At 36.5% G+C, this 27,045-nt stretch overlaps 1 protein-coding gene across 1 annotated transcript in view; it reads left to right on the top strand.

The window, feature by feature from the left end:
* LOC150109221 (early endosome antigen 1-like) overlaps nucleotides 1–13,768 on the top strand; it is a 72,742-nt gene extending 58,974 nt beyond the window's left edge. Inside the window, exon 4 of the mRNA XM_090401866.1 lies at nucleotides 13,727–13,768. Coding sequence (XP_090257992.1) covers nucleotides 13,727–13,768 — 42 coding nt within the window. The remainder of the gene's footprint in view (nucleotides 1–13,726) is intronic.
* Nucleotides 13,769–27,045: the final 13,277 nt, after the last annotated feature.

Below are 27,045 nucleotides of genomic sequence, written 5' to 3'. Positions count from 1 at the left end.
ATATAGTCGACTCCCTCTGCTTCTATCTCAGTAGCAAAAGTTCTACTTCCTGGTAGCAAAACTGATACTTATAGCTGACAACTCACCACACTCACTGAATGTGACCATAGGGTGCTATGAAGGATAATATGCAAAAACCGCCATTCCTCAGCTGACACGTTGAATGCAGAATTCTGAGCATTAACTGGAACATGAATCTGCACAAAAACATTCAGAACCGAGGCTCACAATATGGGTTTCCATGGTAGGATGCAATATTCAAACCACGCATTACCTGAACCAACATGCAGCATCATCTTCAGTGGTGCAAAGAGCATGTACAGTGGGACATGGACGCTTGGAAAACTGTGTTATAGAGTGACGAATCATGTTTCATACTCAGTGCTTTGTGAATGTCTCTTACCAGAGTACATAACCCCAACTATGAAATTTGGAGGTGGCAGTGTGATGATATGGTCCTGTTTTTCTTGGTTTGGCCTTGGAACTCTGTTTGTGGTACCACGAACATTGAACTCAGAGAGGTTTGAACATTCTTGATAATGCAATGCTTCCTGCTTTGTGGCGTTTCTACAGAACTGACCATTGTCTCTTTCAGTAAGAACCCTGTCATAAGGCTGCTGCTGTAACCGCATGGTTTGTGGACATGAATGTCACCATACTTGACTGGCCTCCACAGAGCCCTGATCTCAATCCTGTCGAACATATGATGAACTGATGCATAGGGTAAGGTCAAGGGACGTCCACCGCAGGACTTCATTACATGCCTACCGTCATCTCATTTTGGTCACCCATAACTATCTGGTCATACAATGACTATGTCAAGAATAATATCATCATCATCATCAAATTCCTGACCTGTACCCTCAAGGGGTGTACAGGATATTATGATACTACATGAAAAACTTATATCATTACTAATATCCTATCTACAATTTTCCTCCAAAACAGTCTGTTACATGTCAAAACATCAACATTATCAGATCTTATATTTCTGTCTTCTAAGGCACTTTTTACTCTGTCAGTCTACTTACACATTGGTCTTTTTCTGCCAACCTGGCAGAGAACACACTTGTTTTGCTAAATTTTTCTCTCCCATTCTGTGAAGTGACCATACCACCTGAGATTAGCTCTGCTAACAGATTCCTGGATGCTAAGAAAGTTGAGTTCCTTCCTAATATCCTCGTGTTTAATATGATATTGCTATTGATGCCATCTGTTAATGCTCTTAATCTTTCTCACAACTCGCATATCTGTGTTCTCTTGTCTTTGGTCAAGTGTTTTATTTCTAACCCAGCTCTCAGATCCATAAGCTAAACTTGGTTTGAACTCTGTTTTGACTAATTTTACTCTTGGTCCTTATAAACTTCCTACAATACTAGCTTTGTTGATTCTGTTGTCTATTTCCATATTTAATTTACCATCTTCACTAAAATTTTTGCCTAGGTAGCTGAAATGTTTTACTCGTTCTATAGGTTCTCCATTCATAATGCAGTAGATATTTTCAATGTTTCTGCCTATTTTCATTTTCTTTGTCTTGTTATTGCTGACCTTCACACCAAATCTGTTACAACAGTTATTCAGTTTAGTCAGGGAATCTTTCTGACTTATACTGGATTTATTTAAAAGTATATCATCCACATCAAATAAAGAGCTCAGATTAAAATCTCCAATATTGATATCAGGTTTAATACCACTTTCTTTCATAATGTGATCCATGTAGATAATGAATAATAGAGTAGATAATGTACATCCATGTCTGATACCAGATTTAACATCAAACTGTAAAAATAATCATAATTTACAGTTATGAATCTTTTTACAGTTGTTTCTCTATTCTAATTTATCATTAGTTTTGGTTTCATAACATATATCGAAACTTGCGATATGCCCGTTATCAAAACAAATTGTAAAGCATTTGAAAATTGATGTACTTACTAGAGTTTTATAGTTTGTAGTAATTTTAATTTTCTTTATTGTAATATAAAATTGTTAAGTGTTGAAATATTTGTTGTGATTTGAGAAGACATTTCTTTACGCTAATGGAGACAACTTGTCAGCCATTATACATAGCTTCTTGCTTGCAATTTACATGGAGTGCGCATGCTCGCCAAAGAGACAGATGGGTGATTGACAGCTGACAGAGTGAGCATTCAGCATTGGCGTAATAAGGAAAACAAGTAGATAGCTAATGGAAATTTCAGAATAGCAACCAGAGAATTTTGTTCTTAGGAAGTTTTTAAGGGTCTGAGTATATTAATAGAAGATACTGAAAAGGAATCGTAGAACTGTGAGTCTTTAAACTGGAGGAGTTGAGTCTGTCAATATTTATTTGGTAAATAAAAGAAGATATTACAGTCAACGTTCTAATTGAATGTTTGAGGACACGCTGAAGGGGAAAGTTTCGTCTTCTGTCTTAAGGACACCAGATTACTATGGAAAAAGCAGTTGGTGAAAAAACTATAAAGTGGCATAACATGAACAGCTCAACTTAGATATGTTGTTTATGTGAAGTAGTAGAAGAAAGAAATTTCTTCCTCTGGCACAAAGATTAGTAAATTGTGCATCAAATAGAACTGAAGAGGTTAGAATATTTATACTTTATTGAGATGGGAGCAATAATATTGTATGCTACTTAAGAAAGAAAAAAAAAATTGATTTCCTGCAGAAGAAGAAAATTTTATATTTTTGAAAGGGCCTAACAAAAGAAACTGATTCTGATGAACAATTTTGTTGTGAAATCAAGGTGTTTAGTCTGATAGATGCGATTAAATATATGCCAAACAATCCAATAATAGAATTGGTCAGAGAATGAATGATTTTAATATTTTTGGATAAGAAAATCTCAAGTGTAGATTTATTTTAGAATGCCTTGGATCCAGTTAATTTTGTAGTTATTTATGTAATCTTATTTAAATGTATATAATGTTTTAGTTTCATTAAATATATATATATATATATATATATATATATATTTTTTTTTATTTGGTCTTGAATCAGTGATTTTCCAGATTCTTAAAGAAATAGTTAAAAGTCATTGCACTAACTGGATTTGAACCCTTGTATAATTAAACTTTCTGTAAAACAAATGCTTTACAAAGACAGAAATTAATAATAAAACAAAACCCATACTTCCTTCAATTCTGACTGCTGACTTTACAACTGAAATAAAGTATTATTCAAATACAAAATTATTTATTAATTACTGACCATTTACGAAAAACAAAACTACATTAGAGCCTACCAGTTTCGCCAGCAAACTGTCTGGCTTTTTCAAGGCGTTTACGGAGACATGAAAACTAGTAAATGCAAATTGAAAGGAACATAAAAAAATGTTGTCAACCAACTAGTAGCTAAGATTACACATTCACGTGACAGAGAGGATGACTTATTCATTATCACACATGCGTGTTTGTTATAAACGTGTAATGTGATTACTGGCTAGCTGTAGTTCAGATTGATTTAGAGAGAGGATCAAATTTTTCCACGAACTGTTTAGGATTGCACCCTGATTTCTGTTGAGGTTTCCACCGGTTATTAACACTACGGTGGCTTCCTTGAATAAACAATGTCTATAGTCGTCATCCAGATATGGCATGGAGCTGTTTTGCCACTCTATCGTGTGGTTAGATGTACAGAAATGATGTGCTAAGCCGGAAGAGATACTTCTGTTGTGGTTTACATCACCAACATGTTATTTTTGTCTGATTTCTAAACACCATGAAGTTTTTCTGATGTAGGCAAGACCACAGTAGCAAGGAATGCAATATACTCCAAGATATTTGCAGAAAGGCACCTTATCTTTTGGGGATCCTGAAACTTGTCTGATGCTGGTGGTTGGTTTGAAGACCACTCTGATGTTGTAGGCTCTTAGTATTCTGGCTATTTGATAAGAAATTGACTTGATGAAAGGGATCACTGCAGTAGAAATGTGGTGGGAGTGTGATTCCTCTTGTCTGAGGTTGTCACCGTATAGATATTTTTCGATGATGTTTTGAGGATATCTATTTTGTGATAATGTGTTGGCTATTAGTGAGAGTTCAGTCTGTGTATCCTCCTCTTCTGATATAAACTTTCTGGCCCTATATTTCAACATGTGGATAATGTTCAGTGTTTGTGTTGTGTGTCTTGTGAGGGTTTGAAGTATAATGAAGATATCTTCAAGTATTTGTGCGCTTTCTGTAAATAGATAATTTGACACTATTTGATTGTTTCTTTATCAAGATGTCTAAAAAATGAAGTTGGTTGTTGTTTTCCACTTCCAGAGTGAATTTTATCTTGTTATGGATTGAGTTGATTTTATCCACAAACGATTTTAGGTTTTCTAAGCTGTCTTGCCATATAATGAAGATATCGTCAACAAATATCTTGGAGTATATTGCATTCCTTGCTACTGTGGTCTTGCCTACATCAGAAAAACTTCATGGTGTTTAGAAATCAGACAAAAATAACATGTTGGTGATGTAAACCACAACAGAAGTATCTCTTCTGGCTTAGCACATCATTTCTGTACATCTAACCACACGATAGAGTGGCAAAACAGCTCCATGCCATATCTGGATGACGACTATAGACATTGTTTATTCAAGGAAGCCACAATAGTGTTAATAGCCAGTATAAACCTCAACAGAAATCAGGGTGCAATCCTAAACAGTTCGTGGAAAAACTTGATCCTCTCTCTAAATCAATCTGAACTACAGCTAGCCAGTAATCACATTACACATTTACAACAAACACACGTGTGATAATGAATAAGAACAATAAGTCCTCTCTGTCATGCGAACGTGTAATCTTAGCTACTAGTTGGTTGACAACATTTTTTTATGTTCCTTTCAATTTGCATTTACTAGTTTTTATGTCTCTGTAAACGCCTTGAAAAAGTCAGACAGTTTGCTGGTGAAACTGGTAGGCTCTGATGTAGTTTAAGTTTTTCGTAAATGGTCAGTAATTAATAAATAATTTTGTATTTGAATTATATAAACAACCAAATATGTTTAGTTTATAAAGTATTATTATTATTCAGGCCTTCATGGAGTCGAGAGACTCATCGTGTGAGGACCTTCCTAAGAAACACATTCTATCATACCACTCCTTGAACTCATTCAACTTTCTTGCTCTCACCACTCTATCAGGCAATGCATTCCACAGTTCAACCACTCTTCACCCACTTGCTGACAGCTTCATTTCGTAACTTCCAGGGATGGCCCCTTGTTATTGCTCCTCCTGCTTTTCCGCCAAGTGAAAGAACTCCCCACTGTCAACCCCTGTAACTGTCTCTCAACAGTTTAAAAGTCTCGATTATATCACCTCTCCTCCTTATATCCACCAAACTCTGCAGTCCACATTCCCTCAGCCAATCCTTAACTAAAATTGTACAGTCCTGAAACCCTCTTTGTTATTTGCCTCTGTACCTTTCCACAGTTAATTTATCCCCTTCAAATCCTAGGGACCAAATTTGAGAACAATAGTATAACTGTGGGTCTGATCAGAGTCTTATGCAACATAATTATAACTCTTTTATCTCTGTTGGTCAGCATCCTTCTCAGTATTGCAGCAATTCTCTGGGTTCCCTTCACCACCTTTACAATATGCTCTGTGAATTTCAGTTTTCTATCAGTCATTATCCCCAGATCTCTTGTCTCCCTCCTATTTCCTCCAGTACAGCTCTTCCAGTTGAATATGTAGCCTCCCATCGATGTATCCCAAACTTCAAGACTTTACATGTTGGTGCATTAAACCAATACCCCATTCATTTGCCCATCTGTCCAGTTTATTCAAATCCTCTTACAGGGCTGCCACATCTGCACTATTACTAATAACCCTCCCCAGCTTTATTGTCAGCAAACAACTGAACATCCCCCTTGCAATCCACAGACAATGTCATTGATATAAAAGTTAAACAATACAGGTCCCAGTACTGAGCCCTGTGGAACCCCACTTGTAACCTTCTGCCTCTTTGATATTGCCCCACCATACACAACTCTGTGATACCTATCAGACAGCCAATCCTGAATCCAGTTGACTAACCCGACATCTAAACCCATGTGCTGCAACTTAAGTATCAACTTATGATGTGGAACCCTATCAAATGCCTTTGCAAATTCCAAAGAAATGGCACTATATGCCTTTTACCTCATCAACTGTGTTAAATTGGGAATGACAGGTTTTATGATTATTAATACTTCATTCATGATTTAACATGAATTCCATACCCTGAGGTAATTTTGCTCCTAAGTAAATTCTAATTTAAATACTTACTGTTATTTTTTTATTGAAATAAAAAAATTGTAATTTTTTTTGTTATTTATTCTGTATGAATTCTTTATATAACGTGTAAATGTATCCTAAGTGAACTGTAATATATGCATTTCATTTGTTGTTACGGAAAGTGAAAGTAATTCTAACGGATTCTGCTAGTGTGATTTGATTGGTTTCTGTCAGAAAACTAAGTTAATTTTAGATAGCGCGTGATTTAGCGTTGGGGAACTATAACGCTCACGTGAGAATTTTCGTTGTAAACTGAACGAGTGAAAAAAAAACACAAGTTTGGGTGGGAAAAAGGAAGGAGAGAGGTAAAATAGGAAGAAACAGTCAGAGGGAAAATGGAGAGAGTGTAGGAAGGTTGTGAGATGTGATCTAACCTAGGATCGTACGACATAATAAAAATTTGGAAACTTGTTCCGATTTTAATGGATCTTACTTCAAACTCATATTTATTTATAGTTTCCTGTCATCTTGTAAAGGAATTTACCGAGTGAAACGATAATAATATGATCGAGATTTATCGTAAGATAAGTTATGAGCAAGAAAATACATTTTCCAGTCTTAACAAATAAGTTATTAAACTCAGGAATACCATAAGTTTTGTGTTGCCCTATAGTGGAAAATTATTGAGTGCCTAGAAGTGTTGTAAGAGTTTTCCATAATGTGCAAGCTGTGATGATCATACCGGTAAAAATATCTATTCTATACTAATGTGTGATAGTGTTACTTGTGTCCGGAGAACTTGGTCAAATTTCGTGTTGCTGGAGCCAGCTAGTCAAGCTTGAATGAGTGATATTATAAAACATCTCCTTTTGAAATTAATGTGAGAAACTTCATTGAAGAATTAGTTCGTGTTTGAATGTGTTATCTCACTACGTATATGTAAAATCAAGACTAAGCCTTTTAAGAACTATTTTAATCCTCTGATTAATATTGATGATGCTTGTTAAGGTTTGATAAATTGAAGTTTACCAATATTTCACTGAGACTAAAAAGAACTAACTTTTGAATGTTTTGCTGAATATTGATATTGTTTAAATTGAAACTAAGTTGAAATCCTAACGGATATGAATTGTGAAAGTCATAAGTTCTAGCAGTAAATGATGCACTCAGCTGAGTAGAATCTTATACTTTATTGAATGTATAAATTATTTTCTAATTTTGTGAGAGAATTAAATATCTTGTTTAACTTGATTCTTGTGCTTGCCTAATTTCGGTTTCATTGCACCGCTCATTAAAATACAAATCTTACAGGAAATCCTATATATAAGTAAAACAATTTTGGCCTGTAGTAAGTTCTTATAGCTGTAGTGCTAATTGGTGCTTGATTCCCTCACAAAAAATTGTGTGATTTCAAACATAGAGTGGCGCAGTATAATAAAAATTTTCTTTATGTTTGAAAGTGGGGTCAAACAACAGCTAGCAAATATAAGGTTGGATGAAAACCCAACAACTGCTCTTGTCACTTTATTATAAAAGGCAGTCATATTACTAAAGCAAGAGCACCCCTTAACAAATCCAGGTGGGATTGGATATAAAAATTTGAAACTCGCTGGACCAAATGTGTAGACCTCGATGGAGACTATGTTGAGAAATAAAGGTGATTTCTTCCAAAAAAAATATGGTTATCCAGTTTTTTTTTACCAAACTTCTTCAAACAACCCTCGTATTTGAGTATTTTTCTAATGTTCTTCTGGTGAAAGATCAGAAGAAGATTGCAGAATAATGGGAGGAGATTTGCCTTGGTCTTCTACATGAAAGTTGGAAGAAATATACTGCTTCTGCCTTATATTTAAGAGATGTATGACTCAGGATGCAAGAAAGGAAAATCATGGAAGAGTAGAAGCATGTAGCACAACCTTTATGAGGATGAGAATGCTCAACTTCCATTTCAGCTGTAGACAAGCTTAATGCATGTAGCCCTTGCAAAGTCTGTTTTTTTTGTTGTTGTTGTTGCAGGCTTTAGTGTGTAAGCTGAGTGAGAGGCTAGAGTTTTTGACTTGAGCCATTGGATGTATACTGAATTTTTGATATGGACTGCTTTGGCACAGTTGTTGGAGAACCAAGGGTTAGATAGGGGTTCAGGTTTTGTGTGGAAATTAGCAAGATCCTCCATAGCTCAGTCAGTATAGATGAAGCCCTTTGGTCAGAAAGACCTGGGTTCGATTCCCATCAGTGACTTGAGGAACTTTTTTAAAGAGACTAAAGTTGAGTTAGCCGGTCTCTTATAGTAGGTGGGGGGGGGGTTCACCCGGAAACACTTTTTTTTTGTACCCAAGTGCAGACATAGCATACACAGAGAGGCATAGGGCTAACCACCTTATCCTTGATACCGTAGCGGTTAAGTGAATAGAAAATCCTTGACACTGCAAGGTAAAAGAGGAGGGAAGGAATTAGAAGAAGAAGGAAATTAGCTATAGAAATCTGAAGGTTATTTCCAATTGGCCCTATTGTAGCACCATTGGCATCATGGAAATTAGGCCGAGATTTACTGAGAGATAACAGCTATAGAAAGTAAACATGAACAAGGTTATGGTCAGACATGACAAGAGGACAACAAACATCAGTGATATATTTGGAGGGAGAGCTGGTTAAGAAAATAGCCTGGGTGTTTGGAGAATGATGAGAATTATATGGACTTGTAGTGGGTTGGTAAACAATCTGTGTTAAATTATTGCTGTTAGCAGACAGCTCAGCTTCTCTTCTAGCTTGGTCTGTGACGTTGGAGAAGGGAAGCCAGTCTGAATTATGGACATTGAAGTTACCAAAGAAGATTATCTCACTGTTAGGGTAATCAGACTGTATGTGATTGACTTTCAGAGAGAAAAAATAGTCCATTATGTTCATAATGTTATTAGGGTTAGGAGAGTGGTAGAGGCAGCTCTCTGAATGAAAAAAGGCAACAAAGTGAGGTAAGGAATTCTTTAACCAAACCAGATCATATAAAGGGTATTTTAGATCTAATAACCTTTGGCATAAGATATGACCTGACAAATATGCAAATCCATTTCTTCTTCCAAAAGCTCTCATATAGGATGTGATAAAGAATGTTGAGGTCTAATATAGTGGCAGAGGATGCCAGCTGAGGTTTGGTGATGTATAATACTTTAGGTTTATGCGTTTATAGGGGATGGTGCATGTTACTAATATTAGAATTGAGACAGATGTTGGTAAAGTCAGTTTGGAAGTTTTTTTTGTTGAATTTTTTGAATAAATTGTTTGATAGATATTTGTTATTTTTTTCTATTTTTTTTTAATTTTTTATATATATATATTTTCAAAAGAAGAAAGCCCAAATATTTCTGACATTTGCGAAGACATAAAGCAACCAAAAGCTGTCCTAAGGAATGGTAGAGGGAATGAGGAATGCAAAGAATTACTTGGAGCAGCAATCTTAAGAACTGGATATTTCTGGCATATGAGGAATTTTCAAGGGAGGCACAGGAACAAAGTTGGTTGTGAGACATGGTAATCAACCTCCTGGACAGAGATGACACATGATGATAATGATGATATTTTCAAGTGTTTTTTGGTAGTTTGTTTTCATGGGAGGAGTTTTTTTGATGATTCCTCCTCAGAATTCTACCATTTGGTTCAGACACACATATACATATAAAATAGAAACTGTACTGTGACAGAAGTAAGATGTCATTAATCAAAGATATGATGGAATTTTTAAGGATTAGAACCATTTAGTTGTATAGCTGTTTTAACTAAGCAGACTTCTTATTGTAAAGTTGAAGAAGAGGAGCAAATCATTTGGTCACTGCTAAGTAAAGTCTTAATGATACTAGTCTTCTAGAAAGTATGATAAACCAAATCTTGTATGTAACTGCTGGTGAAATGGTTTAAAAATAAGTATAATTGGACAAAGTGACAGAGGCAGTACATGTAAGCACAGTGTCTAGGCATGACATACCATCAGTTTGTTATGATTGTTAATTTGTTGGAAGAAGGTGATAACTCATTTTTAAGATGTGATCATATGATGAAATCATCATCCACATAGTAGAAGCCAGCATAACAGGTGGAATAGACAATTCTTGGAATAAGGTGGGGAATAGACAATTCTTCATGGGCACTTCTTCAATATGCTTATAGATCTTATTCTTCCAGCTGAAGTGGACTGGGTTCATGACTAAATAAAGTATTCCCTGATAATTTTATTATAGGATTCCAGCACTCTTAGCCTAGAGGTGCGAGAGGTTAGCCAATGGTTGGCAGGAAACTAGAAAGTTTGTTAATAGGATGGGATGTCAGTATAAGATGATATTTCCTCATAATTCTGGCATTTGGATCAGACACACAGTGCATATGAATGGTGCATCATCAAGGTTGAGTAGGGTTTCCAGATTACCTATAAAATAACCCTAAATAGTGTTTAGGATGAGAATCTCCCAAACTTCATTCATGAATCAGATTCACTGATCCATGGATGAAGTTTGGGAGATTCTCATCCTAAAAACTACCTTCATCCATGGATCAGATTCACTCTGGAAAAGGAGAGTGTTGATAGATTGCTATTCTTGATATCATGCTTATTAGTACTGCCTCTGGAACATTGTCTGGCTATACTTACTATAAACCTGCCATCACTGTTAGATACATTCAACAAGATTCAGATGCTCACTTTTCCCAGAAGATTGGTGCCATTAAAACTTTAGTTATCACACTTCACATGAATTATTCCTTTTCTTCAGCTTTTCAACAAGAACCTTGCTTAATTACTGTTATTATTATTATTATTGCACAGGTATGTGCCTTCATAGAGTGCAAAGGCTCACTGCATGAGAGAACCAAACTCATTCTGGCAACCCATTCTTCTCATTCACTGCTCTCCAAGCAAAAATCTAGTTCTCACAACTCTGGAACTCTGCACTAATCCTATAAAACTCTTTTTGTTAACTTAAATGTTTCTATCATAGTCATTCACTTCCATCCTTCATGCAACTTTTGCAGCTACAGATTATCATTATAGGGAGCATTCAACGGACCCCCTCATCATCTTGATCACTTGCCTATGGATCCACTCCACTTTCACATCCTCAAGAACCAAAGTGACCAGATTTGAGTACAATAATTCAAATGTGGCTGCATCAGCACCTTATAAAGAGGAATCATAACTCCTTATCTCTGTTAATGTGTTCAACTAATCATGTCAGCTACCTTGCCCAACTTAGCATTTTGCCATCTGAACTATAACTCTATACACCATTCTCCCCAAATCCCTGCCTCATCAATTCATGGAGTACAGTTCCATCAGTATAGTAAATAGCTCGTAATCTTTTTAGCTCAAAATGCATAACTTGACACTTTTCCACATTAAACTGGCATCCATTATGTTTTGCTCATACTGTCAGCCTATAATAAATTTAGTTTAATCCTTTATCCAAGTGTGAGCAAACAAATTTGTGCCTGAAAGTATCTTCAGGACTGGGGTAAGGTGGTGCAACACCAGGGCGACTCCTTGCAAAGGTGGAGCAAGATACTATCACTCCTATCTCAGTATCTCTCATAATGCAAAACACATCTCCTTGCAGATATGTATAATGTTATGAATTAAGGGAAGGGCCACTACCCAGACTAGTTTCGACCTTTATTGAGGTCTCTTCAGTGTGAGCCAGGCCCAAGTGGAGATACCGGCCAGAAGGATTAGCAAGGTCATCTCTACCTATAGGAGTTGCCAAATGGTGTGCCACCTTTTTAATAAATTTCTCTGGATTTAGAGAAAGATGTTGAAAGTTTATTTTTCACTTGGTTAGAATATAATAAATTTAGTTTAATCCTTTATCCAAGTGTGAGCAAACAAAGTTTGTGCCTGAAAGTATGTATCTTCAGGACTGGGGTAAGGTGGTGCAACACTGGGTGACTCCTTGCAAAGGTGGAGCAAGCTACCAACACTCCTATCTCAGTATCTCCCATAATGCAAAACACATCTCCTTGCGGATGTCTAATGTTATGCATTAAGGGAAGGGCCACTACCCAGACTAGTCCAGAGTAATTTATTAAAAAGGTGGCACACCATTTGGCAACTCCTATAGGTAGAGATGACCTTGCTAATCCTTCTGGCTGGTATCTCCACTTGGGCCTGGCTCCCACTGAAGAGACCTCAATAAAGGTCGAAACTAGTCTGGGTAGTGGCCCTTCCCTTAATGCATAACATTAGACATATCTGCATGGAGATGTGTTTTGCAGTATGGGAGATACTGAGATAGGAGTGTTGGTAGCTTGCTCCACCTTTGCAAGGAGTCGTCCTGGTGTTGCACCACCTTACCCCAGTCCTGAAGATACTTTCAGGTGCAAACTTTGTTTGCTCACACTTGGATAAAGGATTAAACTAAATATATTATATTCTAACCAAGTGAAAAATAAACTTTCAACACTGTCAGCCTATTTAAGTCATCTTGCAAGCACTGTACATCTTGATTAACTATTGTTCTACCCTAATATGGCATCAGTTACAAATAACTAAATATTTCCCTTTGAATCTTTTTTCCTGTATCACTTACGTGAAATTAAAAAGTAGTGATCTAAGCAAAGATCATTGCTACACCCTGCTAGTCAGTTTTTCTCCTGGATTCTACTCTTCCATATACTGTTCTATGGTATCTGTATATCAGTCACCTTTGTCTCCATATCATGGCATCATATTCCCATTTATACCAGTTTATGTAACAGTTCCACGTAGTATCCTGTCAGATGTCTTTGCAAAATCCAGCAGTATCATCATGTTAGCCATTCCCTTTACCTAACTGAGCTGTCACTCTATTGTCAAACATTATTAAATTATTAAGGCATGACCTACCTTTCACAAAGCCATGCTGTCCTCATCGAGTATCAGATTCTTATCCTCCTGTTTCTGAATTCTGTTGTTCATGAACTTTTGCATTATTTATCAACACTCCTGAGATTCTGATTTCTCTATAATTTGCTGGTGTAGTCTTGGCTCTTCCTTTATATAATGAAATGAATTTGCCTTCCATCCACTTCCTTGGGATAATATCAGAGCTGAGACTTAAGTTTACCTGCCTAGTTAGAGACAATATCAATTTCTTTGTTGCTGGTGTCCCATATAATTCAATGGCTGCTTTTGCACTGAGATACTTCAATGTTGTATGCACTTGAAATTCATCAACCTCTATTATCACATCAGTTCCTGTCACAGCAGTATACTCACTTGGATGACAGACCCATATAAATTGGTTACTCGGTAACTCAACCATTTTGTCAACCCACTATTCAGCATTCATTAAAGTTATCCTTCTATAGTAATTCTCTTTTACTAGCTACATAACATAAGAACTCTTTTGAATTTCCTTTGGCCTGCTTGGCTAATTTCTTCTCATAATCTGATTTTGCTTTTCTTATCATGTTAGTCATCTTTCTTGCCTGAGTCTTGTGCTGCTTTTCCTTAGCTTGCTGATTATTTTTCTCCATATATACTTCTATAACATTTTTTTTACAGCTCCTGCTTAATGATACTACTCATTCATCTAATCCTGCCTGATTTATCCTCCTTATCTTGAGTATACAATCTAATATTGCTTCCTTCAGATAGTCCTTGACTATTTCCCATGCATTGTTAACTAGCGGTGCATGTTAAATATTCCAGTGGGTGTGCTGCGGTAAGGCAGCATTATTAAAAATCATTAAATATGTACAAACTTGACCTTGTGTTCTCAGTTTTAAAAAAAAAAAATTTACACAAAATATCTTCAGCACTGTTTTGAGTTATTGAGAAGGATTAATAATAAACATTTGAAATAAAATGCACAGTTATCTAAAAGAAAACCCCAAGGAATTACTAATTCCACTTCCCTTTTTGGCTGCAGGTAATCTACTTTGTAAAACAAAGCTTTCTCTTCTGTTATGATCAGAAGATTGAAGCAGTGGAAGCCTACACCTTTTATTTCCATGCAAATCTTAATCTGTGTGTGTGTGTGTGTGTGTGTGTGTGTGTGTGTGTGTGTGTGTGTGTGTGTGTATGCACAAGTGTGACACATATAGATGCTTCATTGCAGACTCTGCATAGAGAACAACATTACTCTCTATTGATATATGACTAGTCAAGGCATGCTTCAGCGGTAACACTTGCATTATATTTAAAGTCACACAGTAAATGTCTTGATATTTGTAACAGTTCATGACTATTTATTTCAAATGAATAACTGATATAAATAAAAAATACAGTGAAACCTCGATTCATCCCTTTTTTTTTTTTAGGGGGATGGAGAACAAAAATTATACATACAAGAAAACAGTAGTACTGGAAATCATTAAAAATTATAGTTAAGAAGAATTTAATGATTATTATTCACTGAAATACAGTATATGACACGTTGCACTATATTTTTAAAACACTGCTTTTGTTGGAAAAATTTTTGATTGTCATTTGTTTTGTGCAAAAGTACCATCTTTCAAGCCTAGAACAAGTTCACGATCACTGTCACTTGTGCTGTGTGAATAAATGAATGCTTTTAATTTCATCAGTGCTTCAAGCATCTCAGCAAAGTTTGACACAACTGCAGGTTTATCATCATCTTCTTCTCCTTCTTTCCCCTCCACTCCCAGATGGCACGAGACTCCCACACAGCTCCTGCATCATTTCTACACCACTGGTTGCCACTTGGCAGTTCACAGAATTGTAGCCTTCGAATTTATCTTTGTTCATGCCACTGAATTTTTCCCAGTCTTGGCTGAAATCATTGTCATTGTTGGTCAGTATGTTCCTATTGCCTGAAGATTGTCCCTGCATATAACCAGATTTCCGAAAACAATTCTTGGTTGTTTGCTGGGTTACTTATTGCTAGGATGCCACAGTGTAGTGCATTGCTTCCAACAGGTTTATCTTCTTTTTCATATTTTTGCTTGTATCCATTAAACAAACAGCTGTTTGCACAAGGTGTATCCTACAAAGCTGCTTATAACACTTTATTATCCCTAAATCAAGGAGCTGGAACACATCTGTATAATTTGCTGGGTACCACATGACTTTTGCATTTCTTAGAAACAATGCAGTATCTTTTGAATGTGCGACATAGTTGTCCACAAAGAAGAGAATATTCCTGTTTCGCACACCCATGCTTGCATCTAATGAATGCATAAATGAAGAAAAAATGTCAGTGGTCATCCACGCTTTATTGTTCAGGTAGTGTTTGGTGGGTAATTTTTTTACATTCTTGAAAGATTGCAGTTTTGAAGATTTTCTGATAACAACCGGCACTTGTTTGTCACATCCATCACTGTTAACACAAAACAAAACAGTAAGTCTGTCTTTAGAGTTTTTCCTGCATGACAAGACTTTCCTTTGAGAGCCATGGTTCTATCAGGAAGAATATTGTAGAAGAACCCATATCATCTGCATTGTAAATATCATATATCCCTCCAAGAAAGATGGCATTCTTTCCAGCCACACTTCTGCTTCTGTTGTCCACTGTGGCGCTTTCTCCAGCTAACTTCTTGTATACTAGGCCATGTCAGCCCTTAAATCTTGTTATCCAGCCATTGAATGCAGTGAAATTTTCTGTGTTCAGCTGCTGCAGTCATTTTTGCTCTTTCACAAAGAATGGTTCCATCAACTGGAATATTTGATGCCCATTCCTGTTGGTACCGTGTGAAGAGTACACTTTCCAACTCAGCGAGTATCAACCATACCACAAGTTCCATTGAAAGTTTAAAATGTTTGAACATAGGATGCTTCAATCCTTTCCTTTAGTATGACAAAAACTGAATTGTTAGCTGTGAAATCTTTAAAAGCAAGTGAGGACATCCTAATTACTAGCATCAATTAAGGTAGTGCCACAGTTATTTTAAACTGAACTTAAATGAATCAGTTAGTCTCAGACAACAGCACCTATCAACTTGTGAAAAATAACCCAACTAATCAGATTAAAAAAAAAATACAGAAGAATTACTTAAATCACTCGATCCTGGCCTGCAGATACAGTTAAAGAACTACTTCCACTCTGTGCTCATTCTCTAAGAGTTTATGGTTTGCCTAAGATTCACAAACAGAACATACTGTTTGTTTGCTCCCCAATTATCATCTAGCCAAGAAACTAGCATCAACGCTCAAGGAGTTGGTAGGTCATTCTCCCTCCTATATTAAAAACACACAACACTTTGTAATAAACAAATTTAAGGACATCACACTCGGGGAAAAAAAGTGATTTATTAGTCAGTTTTGATGTTTCTGTCCTTTTCACAAATGTCCAAATCAGTGACACAATTCTTCTTTTACAGAACAAATTCCTGCTCAATATCACGACTCTCTTTGCCCATGTACTACATTCTGACTATTTTGTGTGGCAAAATACTTTATTCCTGCAAAAAGAAGGTTTACCATTATCCTCTCCCACCCACATTGCTAACTTTTATATGAGAGCTTGTGAGCAATGTGCTCTAGATGCCTTTACTTTAAAACTCAAAGTCTGGCTTGGGTTTTAACGCCACATCAACAGACAACATAAATGCATACAGTTCACAATTGAAATTGAAAGTCATAACGTACTTCCTTTTCTTGATACACTAGGCACACTTTCTGGCAGTCTTGCTTCACTGTGTGTATTGTAAGCTTACATATACTAGCCAGTATACACATAAACGTTTATTGCCATCCAACACAAAAACTAGGTGTCATTAACACTCCAAAATACAGGGCTTTAAAGATTGTGTCATTCTTCTCTTCCATCTAAGACGGGTTGAGTCTTCCCTTGAGCAGGATCTTCCAGTCTTCTCTATTCCTTGCTGTTCGAAAAAGTTCCTTATAAGTTCTGCATCCCGAAATGTCCTTTATTAATTTCAGAGAACGAATTCTTTGTCTTCTGGGTCTTCTTTTTTCAGTTGGAAAGGTATTGATTAGGACGTTAGGTAGCCCGTCTGCATCCATGCCTGCAGTGTGGCCAAACCATCTCAGTTGTTTTCTAATTTTTTCTGTTATTGTCTTTTTATACAATAATTCTTTTCTGACTGTGCTATTTGTTTTCTTTTCTATCCAACTTGTTCTATTTATTTTTCTTAAGCATTTCATTTCAAATGCCAGTAGCAGTTTTTTCTGCTCTCTTTTCTTAATTGTCCATGCTTCTGCTCCATAGATAACTGTTGGTATAATTATTGATTCATATAATTTGATTTTGGCTTGCTTAGATATCTTGTTTGTTTTCCAGATTTTCTGTAATTTTCCCATGGTGGTCCATCCTATCGCTATTCTGTGTTTGATTGTTTCGAGTTCATCTATTGTTTCTTAGTTTTGATCCAAGATATATGAAGTTGTCTACTTGTTCTGTTTGTTCTCCATTTAGGGTGGCTGAGATGGTAGTTTTGTTCCTCCCTATTTTCATCACTTTTGTCTTTTGTATATCTATTGTCATGTCATATGTTTTGCAGGTTTCGTTTAGCTTGTTTATCAACCTTTGCAGTTCATTTGGGGTTCTTGCAATAAGGACAAGATCATCTGCATATTTGATATTATTTTATATTTAAACCATTGACATTGATTCCAGGCTCATCTGCTGCACACACAGGAAGTTATGTTGCTCCCTTTTAAGAGTGTGTTGATTATGGACTTATTTCTATATACAGGATGGATTTATAGAAGAACAGAAGAGAATAAAAAAGGTGACATAGAACGGAAGTCACCTCATCTTTCTGTAGAGTACCACAAACATTCAGCATAATCAGAGAAATGTTAATTAGGAAACATTTGGTATCTAGTTTGGACAAGATTCTTCTGATCTCTTACTGGAGAAAAATTAAAGCACTATAGCTTGTGCAAGAATAGGAGAAAAAGCTAGAAGCCAGAAAAGTGGTTTGAGTGTAAAACACTAAAATACAGGACTTTAAAGAATTGCTCCAGATAGCAAGCACTTAAATATGAATTCAAAGTTATAAGCAATACCTTCCTGAAAATTGGCTACAGAAAAAATACTATCAACAAAATTCTTCACAAGACTCCACTTAAAAACAAAAATAAACTTGATTACAATAAAACTGTAACCATTCCATATATACATACACATAACATTAAAGAGATATTAGAGATAAAATAAACAGAGTACTACAGAAATACAATCTTAATGCCACCTTTAAACCTCCTGCAAAATTAAAGAACTTGTTCAACTCATCTGAGGATTCGCTTCCTTTACTGTATTCACTGCACCTATAATTTGCCCTATATAGGTGAAACAAGAAGCACAATTTCTATCAGAAAAGAAAAGGAACATAAATGGCATATTAAATTCAATAACTATGATCAATCTGGCCTTTCTGATAATGCCCTGAATACTCAACATAGAATTACTTGAAAGGCACCTGTTGTTTACATCCCACCAAAACATGATATGAGCGTAAATTTAAAGAGGCCCATGAAATTCTTATCATTCACCTTAATCTTAAGAGTAATAGTGGTCTAAAAATCCCAAGAATATGGATAACACATATTCTACCCACATAATCTTTTGGTTTCAGAATTAATTATAATTAGGACTGTAGTTATCTAGGATCTTAGCTTTAATATAGCAAATGCTTATGTTAAATTATTGATTAGGCCACCAATTTTGCTGTATTAAAAGTATTTATATTATATTATAAATAGGATATAGCTTTGATGTAGTTTTTTTTCCACAGAGGTCAGACCAGTAAAGTAACTGTTGATCAAAATCATTGTCGCTTTGGCATACTGTTTCAAATGTAATATAGCTTGTCTTTCTATATATACACACACACACAAGGTATGGCTATTAAATAACAAGACTGGTTGCAAAAATGTGGTTTATTATTACAATGGTATAACTTAATTGTTATCCCCCTTCAGCCTACTCCCCTCCTCTATCTATACACTGTTGCATATGAATTTTCCATTGTTGGAAGCAGGTGCTGCAAGCCATCAGGTGTTATCTGCTTCAGTAGTGCTGCCATTTTCTCCTTTACCTCATCTACTGACTGAAAATGGGTGCCCTTCAATGTGGATTTCAACTTTGGAAAAAGGTAAAAGTCGCATGGAGCAAAGTCCGGCGAGTAATGTGGATGGTCCAACACTTGGATCTTCTTATCAGCCAGATACTACTTTACAGACAATGCACCGTGGGCTGGAGCATTATCCTGATGGAGAATCCAAGGGTTGTTCTTCCACAGATCAGGTCACTTCTTCCTTACTCTCTCTCTCTCTCAGCTTGGCCAGAACCTCAAGGTAATAATGTTGGTTAACTGTCTGACCCCTCTGATATCCATTCAAACATTACCAACCATTGATATATATATATATAAAAAAAAAAAAAGCAATCAGCATTTCCTTCAGTTTTGACTTGCTCATTCTTGCTTTTTCATTCTCGGTGATGATGTGGGAGTTTTACAGTGCATTCATTGTCTCTTTGTTTCTGGATCATACTGGAAAATCCACGTCTCATCACGTGTGATGATCTTCTCCTGCAAGTCCAGCTCTGCTGTCAGCTGTTCCATGATGTTAGTGCAGATTTGTTTCCGGACGTCTTTCTGCTCCTGATACAAGTTTTTGGGAACCATTTTGGTGCATCATGTTCAATTGCTCATGCAAAATTTGTCGTACAGTCTCCTTGTCAATGTCCACCAGGTCTGCTATCATTCAAATGCTTAATTGGCAATCGTTGCGGACAATTTCATTAATTTTCACAATGTTTTGTTTGGTTGCTGCCATGACAGGGCAATCCGGTCGTTTGTCCTCTTCAACATTTTCTCAATCTTCAGCAAAGCGTTTGTCATCCAAACATTCTTGCACATGACATTACATTATCACCGTACACCTCCTGCAACAGTTTCAAACACTTGGCCAGCAATTTCTTCAATTTCACAAGGAATTTGAAATTAATGCACTGCTCGAATTGAACATTAGACATTATTCCGGCAAAGTGACTTGACACGTGTTTCTTTTATAACTGCCTACAGACTACCTATGAGTGACAGCAAACGATACTTATCTCAGCTGCTTCTGGAACCTTCAAGTTCATTCATGGTGCAAGCGTATCCCACTGCTATGAGTACATGATTCACAGTGCACCTTGTCTCGTTATTTAATAGCCACACCTTGCGTGTGTGTGTGTATATATACATACATAAACACACACACACACACACACACACACACACTAGATGATGACCTTAATATGAAGGTCGAGATGTGAGGAAATTATTAAAGCAATTATTCCTAACACGGTTGTGGTCTCCATAAATTACCAAAATGAAACAGGATGCTTAAAATTAAGAAGAATAGCATATTGTTATCAGCAAACTGTGGATTGGAGTTGTAGTTATTGATAGAAAATTGCTCTTATATAAGAGAAGGATATTTATAGGTCAAATGCAGAAGGAATTTTTTAGACAGAAGGAGAATGAACAAAGGAACATCTCAAATGAGTAAGTGTATGATTTGCAAGAATATGAGGATTACATTGTTTTGCTTTAAAATTGGTGAATAAGTAGAATTTCTTCAGAATGAGTTGTGAATGTACTATCAGTGAATGAGTTTAAGTATATGTATGGATTAGTATGGGTCTCACTGAATGACTTCTAGGATTCCAAGATGATATTCATATCCAGGACTTGAAAAATGTGCTCCTTTGCTCTTCCATGACAAATGAGAATTTTTAATGCGTAACAAAAAATTCAGAAGATGATTTTCTGTTTAATTGTTAGTTTTATTTGCATGATATCAATTCTGTTTCTTGTTTTGTATTGTAAACAGTTTTTTGTGTGTTTACCTTAATTATAACATCTATTGGGAAATGTGAGCCATTTCAAATATGTTTTGTTAATTATTATAAACATGTAATGAAATGTGAATGATGAAAGGATAGGATATGTCTGCATCATTTTATCTTTAGTGAGCACACAATCATACCACAGGTATCCAGTTAATTGTGACACAGCAACTTAAAATAGATTATTATTATTTTTATTATGCAGGCACCTCCATGGAGTCCAAAGACTCATCGCAGGAGACCCAATCTATCATACCTCTCCTTGAACCCATTAATTGACAAAGCACTCACAACTGACTGTGGCAACACATTCCACTCATTCACCACTCTCTCCAAGAAAAAAATATAGTCCTCACACCCCTACTGACCACACCTTTATTCAACTTCCAGGAATGACCCCTTGTTCTGGTCTCTCTAGCCAACTGCTGAAGCATTTACCCTGCTTCTGTCCTATAAAATCCTTTAAGCAACTTAAATGTTTCTATCATATCTCCTCTTTTTCTCCTATCAACCAACTTCTGCAATCTGCACACCTTCATTCTATCCTCATAGGGAACATTCCAGACCACTCGCCATCATGGTCACTCACCTCTAAATCCTCTCTGCTGCTTCCTCATCCCCAAGAAACCCAGAGAACAACTGCTGAAGCATTTACCCTGCTTCTGTCCTATAAAATCCTTTAAGCAACTTAAATGTTTCTATCATATCTCCTCTTTTTCTCCTATCAACCAACTTCTGCAATCCGCACACCTTCATTCTATCCTCATAGGGAACATTCCAGACCACTCGCCATCATGGTCACTCGCCTCTAAATCCTCTCTGCTGCTTCCTCATCCCCAAGAAACCCAGAGGACCAGAATTGAGCACAGTAATCCAGATGTGGGCATATCAATGCCTTATAAAGAGGAATTACAACTTCCTTCTCTCTATTTTAATGTGTTCTTCACTAGCAAGTAATTTTATGAGCAACCTTAGCAATATGTCCTCTAAACTTTAACTCTCTGCCTACCACCATACTTCCAGGTTGATCTATTTCCTGGAGTACAATGCCATCAATGTGATACATGGCTTTAATCTATTTATCCCAAAATGCATAACTTTACATTTCTCGACATTAAACTGACACCCATTAACTTTTGCCCATACTGACAGCCTATTTAAATAGTCCTGCAAGCTCTCCATATTGCCTTGATTAACCATTACTCTATCTAATTTTGCATCATCAGCAAACAACTGAATATTTTCTTTCAGGTTATTTCCTATATCATTTATGTACAAATTAAACAGCAATGGTCCCAGCACTGAATCTTGTGGCACACCACTAGTCACCTGTTTTTTCCTCTGCTCCTCCATATACCACTTTTTGATATCTGTCCAGCAGCTACCCTCTTTTCCACTTAACTGAAGAGGAGGAGGGGGGGCTATCAATGCCTTCCTCCTCCTCAGTTCGCCTCTATCATAGTGTGGTAGGAGACTTACAATCTTCACCTTCTTGCTCTTCAGTTTTGCTTCTTCTAATAACTCCTTTACATCCTCCCTCATAGAATACTTCTCTCCTTTCAAATCATTGGTACCAATCAGGATGATCATTTCCCTCATCTTACCTTTTTACATCTGGGTGGCATGGCTAGTATCGTAAATTTTTACTCCCGGGAAACATCATACTTTCATTAAGTACTTCCCTGATCATCACTCCATATATAATTTTCTCCTTAACTTGTTTTTCTTATTTGTTCAGTTAGTCTTTATTATTCTTTTGGATCACCTGCTTCTTTCTGTCTTTCAGCCCTACTCAACTCTTGCTTCTGCAGTTTTTCAATTTCATGCTTTGTCTTATGAAGGATAACATTTAAGCGCCTATTCCTTTATTGATATCCATTTCATTCTCTATTTCCACTTTAATAGTAGACAATAAAAGTTGCGCATTGAGGAAGAAGTATTTATTTTCCCAAAGTATATCATTATATTGATTCATCATCTTCTAGGATCGATTCATGATCCTAATTTTTTACCAAACATCATCGTTGTTTTCTTAACCAGCTCTCCTTCTAGATGTACTGGAAATCAGGTAACTTCTTGGAAACTCCATCCTCTTGTCCACATTTCTTTTTCTACAGATTGACCTTCACCCAACCTTCTTAATCTTTGGCACAACAGTGGTACTAGTTTGCAGTGACTGTTGTGATTTTTATGCCTCTTTTCCATCATATGATCACTGTTTTCACTCTCCTAATCTAAATATCTGTTCCAACTGAAATAATTTTCACTGGTATGAAAATCTCTTTTCTTGCCTTCTCCACACTAGAAAACTGATCTAAGATCTGAGTGTGAAGGTGATTTTTAATTTAAAAAAAAAAAAAAAACTCTTTCAGACACCAAAAAATCCAAATGTAGAAAACTTACCTCTTGCCTGAACTGCACTTTAAGCCAATCCTATTCCCCCCCCCCCCCCCAGGGTTTTGGGTACATTTCTTCCACTTTTCTCACATTCAGATGGTATTTGAATATCACCTAGAACAGTGCTTCACAAACTTCTGGATGTCAGGGCCCCCTTTGCAAAAAATTAAAATATTTCACGGGCCACCCCCCCTCGGAAAAAAATCGTAATAGAGAGACATATTATTATAATATTTATTGTATTTATATTCAATACAAAACATACACAGCGAATATTGCACAAATCAAATGCATATGTTATATTTTTTGTCTCTTACCGTTTGGTTCTGAAGACGATGCGGGCTGTCTGGTAAAATATAAAATACTGTCCTTTTTTTTTGAGTCTGTTTCTGCTTCTTCTGATTGTTTGCGGGATTTTTTTATATTTTTTATCAGCCACTTATCCATCTCAGGGTTAAATTTTTTAATGTAGAATAGATCAAATGTCACCACTTACCGATACTGGCACACCACAGACTGATAACATGAAATTAGTGAATATTACCTGAATAAGGGAATCCCCAGACCAGGAACAGTTTTCTCTTTTGTGACTTTTCTCCCTTTACAGTAATTAAGCCTAACGCGAAACAGACAGCAAAGGCAGGTTATTAAAATGTGCATATGATTGGTGCTGTATTAACAAAAGATCACGCATCCGAAAGATAAAAGCATAGCTGACAGTTGAGTTCAAATGCTAACTCTCTTCAACCAAATTCCATATGTGAAACTGCCATAACATTCATCATATATATATATATATCACTTGGTTTTAACACTTTTACGAATTTTAACACATTCGGTTGTTTATTGCTGCCTTAGGTGCAATGAACTCACACACATCTAATTAATAACAATAGGTTTTAGTTAGATGCTGTGTTTGCCCATGCAACATACGGTTTTGTTTCAGTCTATACAGCATAGTTTCTGTATGAGGGGACATGTGATTCATTAATTAGTGTGGTTTTATCCCAGTTGTCTCTAATTGCACTATTTGTTGAGAAATATATTACACAGACTCCTCATACCTTATTCACTGGCATAATAAAAGTACTTGTTTTTATTGCCTCTGGAGTATAGTGGCTGTTAGGGAGGGCGTGTTGTTTGCCACTGCAAGCGAGTTACTATCTCCCCACATGAACTTGTTTAAGCTTTTTTTCATGTGTGAAGTATATGCGAAACTTTTATTGGTAACAGAAAACTAGATCGGATGACAGTGCTAATATAAAACGAGTTTTGATATGTATATAAAGTCAGTATCAACTGTCCCTGATTACGAACGTGCGATGAAAGGGACAGGAAGATTTGGAGCTTCCCTGGAGAGCATTTGAAGTAAATACAATTAACCACTGCTTTGAAATGAAACATGAATAAGCAATATTTACTAATATTCGTTAAGCACCGAAATATGCAGGAAGCAAAGTTTGTGAACCAACACCAATGTGTGAATTTTTCCATTAACGTATAAAAAATAACAAAAAAGAAATAATAAATAATAAAAGTTAAATACGTTTCTTTTAAAATAAAAAAAATCTATTTAGTCTTAAAACTATTTAAATTTGTTTTCATTATTTCACAGCCCCCCTCAACAAAACCTACGGCCCCCAAGGGAGCCGCGTCCCGCAGTTTGGGAAGCGCTGACCTAGAAGATAAAGTCAACTGACCTTATCTTCATGTGACCTCTTGGCATCAGTCTTCTCCAATTCTTGTTATAAATATCAATGAAATAATGTTCCTCTGTAAGATGAACAACTCATTGTTTGCCTTCTTTAATCTTTCATCAAAAACAGATGAGAAGAATCCTCATTAGTTTGGATAGGTTCCCTAGACCCTCTTTCCCTCCAACTGTGTTCAGAATTTCAAAATTCCTTCCATACTGCTTCTGTATAGGCTCATATTTATCTGGCATCTAGCCAACAGCATTGGAGTAAACCTGTACCCAACATCTCAAAAAATGGAGTTCAGCCACCAAACTGTTATCCCACTGTCCTCAATTAATTCCTCTTTTTAACAATGGAGGAAATCATCAGCCATCTTCACTGCCTGAAGTCCACTCATTCTGCAGAAGATTTTCTGGCAAATCTTACCTGCCTGTGTAAACAAGCCATTGCTCTGCCATCAAGTGTAGCATAGGACCTCCTTACTAAACTCCCATTTTATGGTCTGCTCTCTTCCTTTTGCAATATTTTATGTGAATCCCACCTGCAAAAATCTTTTTGTACAGTTAGTACTCTAGATGGATTATTGGAGATGATTTGGTTCCTCTGCTCCAAAGTCCAAACAGAGTGTTTTTTTTTTTGTTTGTTTGTTTTTTCAAAGCTATTTCAGATCTCCAGTAATGTAAGGTGATAACACGCACATTTAGGATAATCTAGTAGAAATCAATGCTACCAAATCATAGTCTTGACTAATTTCTTATTGTAAGATCCCACTTCCTTTTACTTTTGACAATATTCATTCAAAATCAGATTATCTTCTCTTCTTAGGCAGGTTTAGACATTTAGCTTTTCCTGGCATAAAGATACCACATTTATACCTTCTTCAGCTTTCAAAAAAGTTAGTGTCTTCTTCTGTTCAAGACACTGCCTTCATACGTTTTGATTCCTAACACCAACAAAATCAGATACCCTCCCTGGAGGGTTTAAGGTATCTTCGTCATATGCTAATTTCATAGCATCCGTCTTACGTTACAGAGTTTCTTTCTCTTCTTCCCCGTAATGTTTATGAGAGACAAAATTGCAGAAGGTCCAACCTTGTCTCTATTGCTTAAATTCGACATGGTTCTCTGTTTCATGGTTTACTACGAAAAGTTACGTGGTGAGGTTCCTGTCTCCACGGTGACTGGCCACATCTCTGTTTTGTCTTGGAGTATGCCTGGACTATGTCACATAGTTTGCTGTCATGCCTTCATTATCATTGTTAGATTAAATTTTGGTCATCTGCTAACACAACCATTCCGGTCTTCAAATGCAACAAGGAGAAGGCACTCTCCTTCACTACGGCATAAAATGCTGATACCCTCACTTAATTTTGCATGCCATTCGAGGTCCCAAGGTGTGGCTGCTGGTGCACTCTACCAGCTACTTGGAGCCATAAGTGAGAGTTGCATGAGCAGTGGGGATCAATTCCACCCAGCCACCAAATATTTTGATGCGACTGCTGATCAGGCAGAGGTGCTACCCCTACTACCCATACCTTACACCCCCTTCATCCCCAGCAGCTCTCAATAATTACACTGATGCTCCATCAGCTTTAGGAGCTTTTTCTTTTGGCAGCTGTTCCATTGCTGTTATCATTTCAATTTTCATTATCATGGGTTCCTCAATAAATTCTCTCCTTTCAAATTCTCCTTCAATATTAATATCATTCTTGTACAAATCCTCTGCATACTCTTTCCATCTTTTTTTCACTACTTCTTCCATCAAACTTATTCCCAAATTACTTTTTGTTACTCCTAATCTAGAGATAAACTGCCCTGCATCTTCGTTTATCTTTCTAAAGCATATCTGCTCTCCAGCCAAAAGGCTGCGGCTTCGAATCCCTCTGTGGGCATGGATGTTTGTAATTGTCTGTGGAAATACTGGTGGTGGTGGTGGTCGGCAGTAGATGGAGGTGTCAAATA

The sequence above is a fragment of the Typopeltis vanoorti genome, chromosome 2 (genome assembly GCF_054136105.1).
Source record: "Typopeltis vanoorti isolate ZY-2024b chromosome 2, IOZ_Tvanoo_1.0, whole genome shotgun sequence".
In the NCBI taxonomy this organism is placed as follows: domain Eukaryota; kingdom Metazoa; phylum Arthropoda; class Arachnida; order Uropygi; family Thelyphonidae; genus Typopeltis; species Typopeltis vanoorti.
This window is presented reverse-complemented; position numbering and strand designations above follow the sequence as displayed.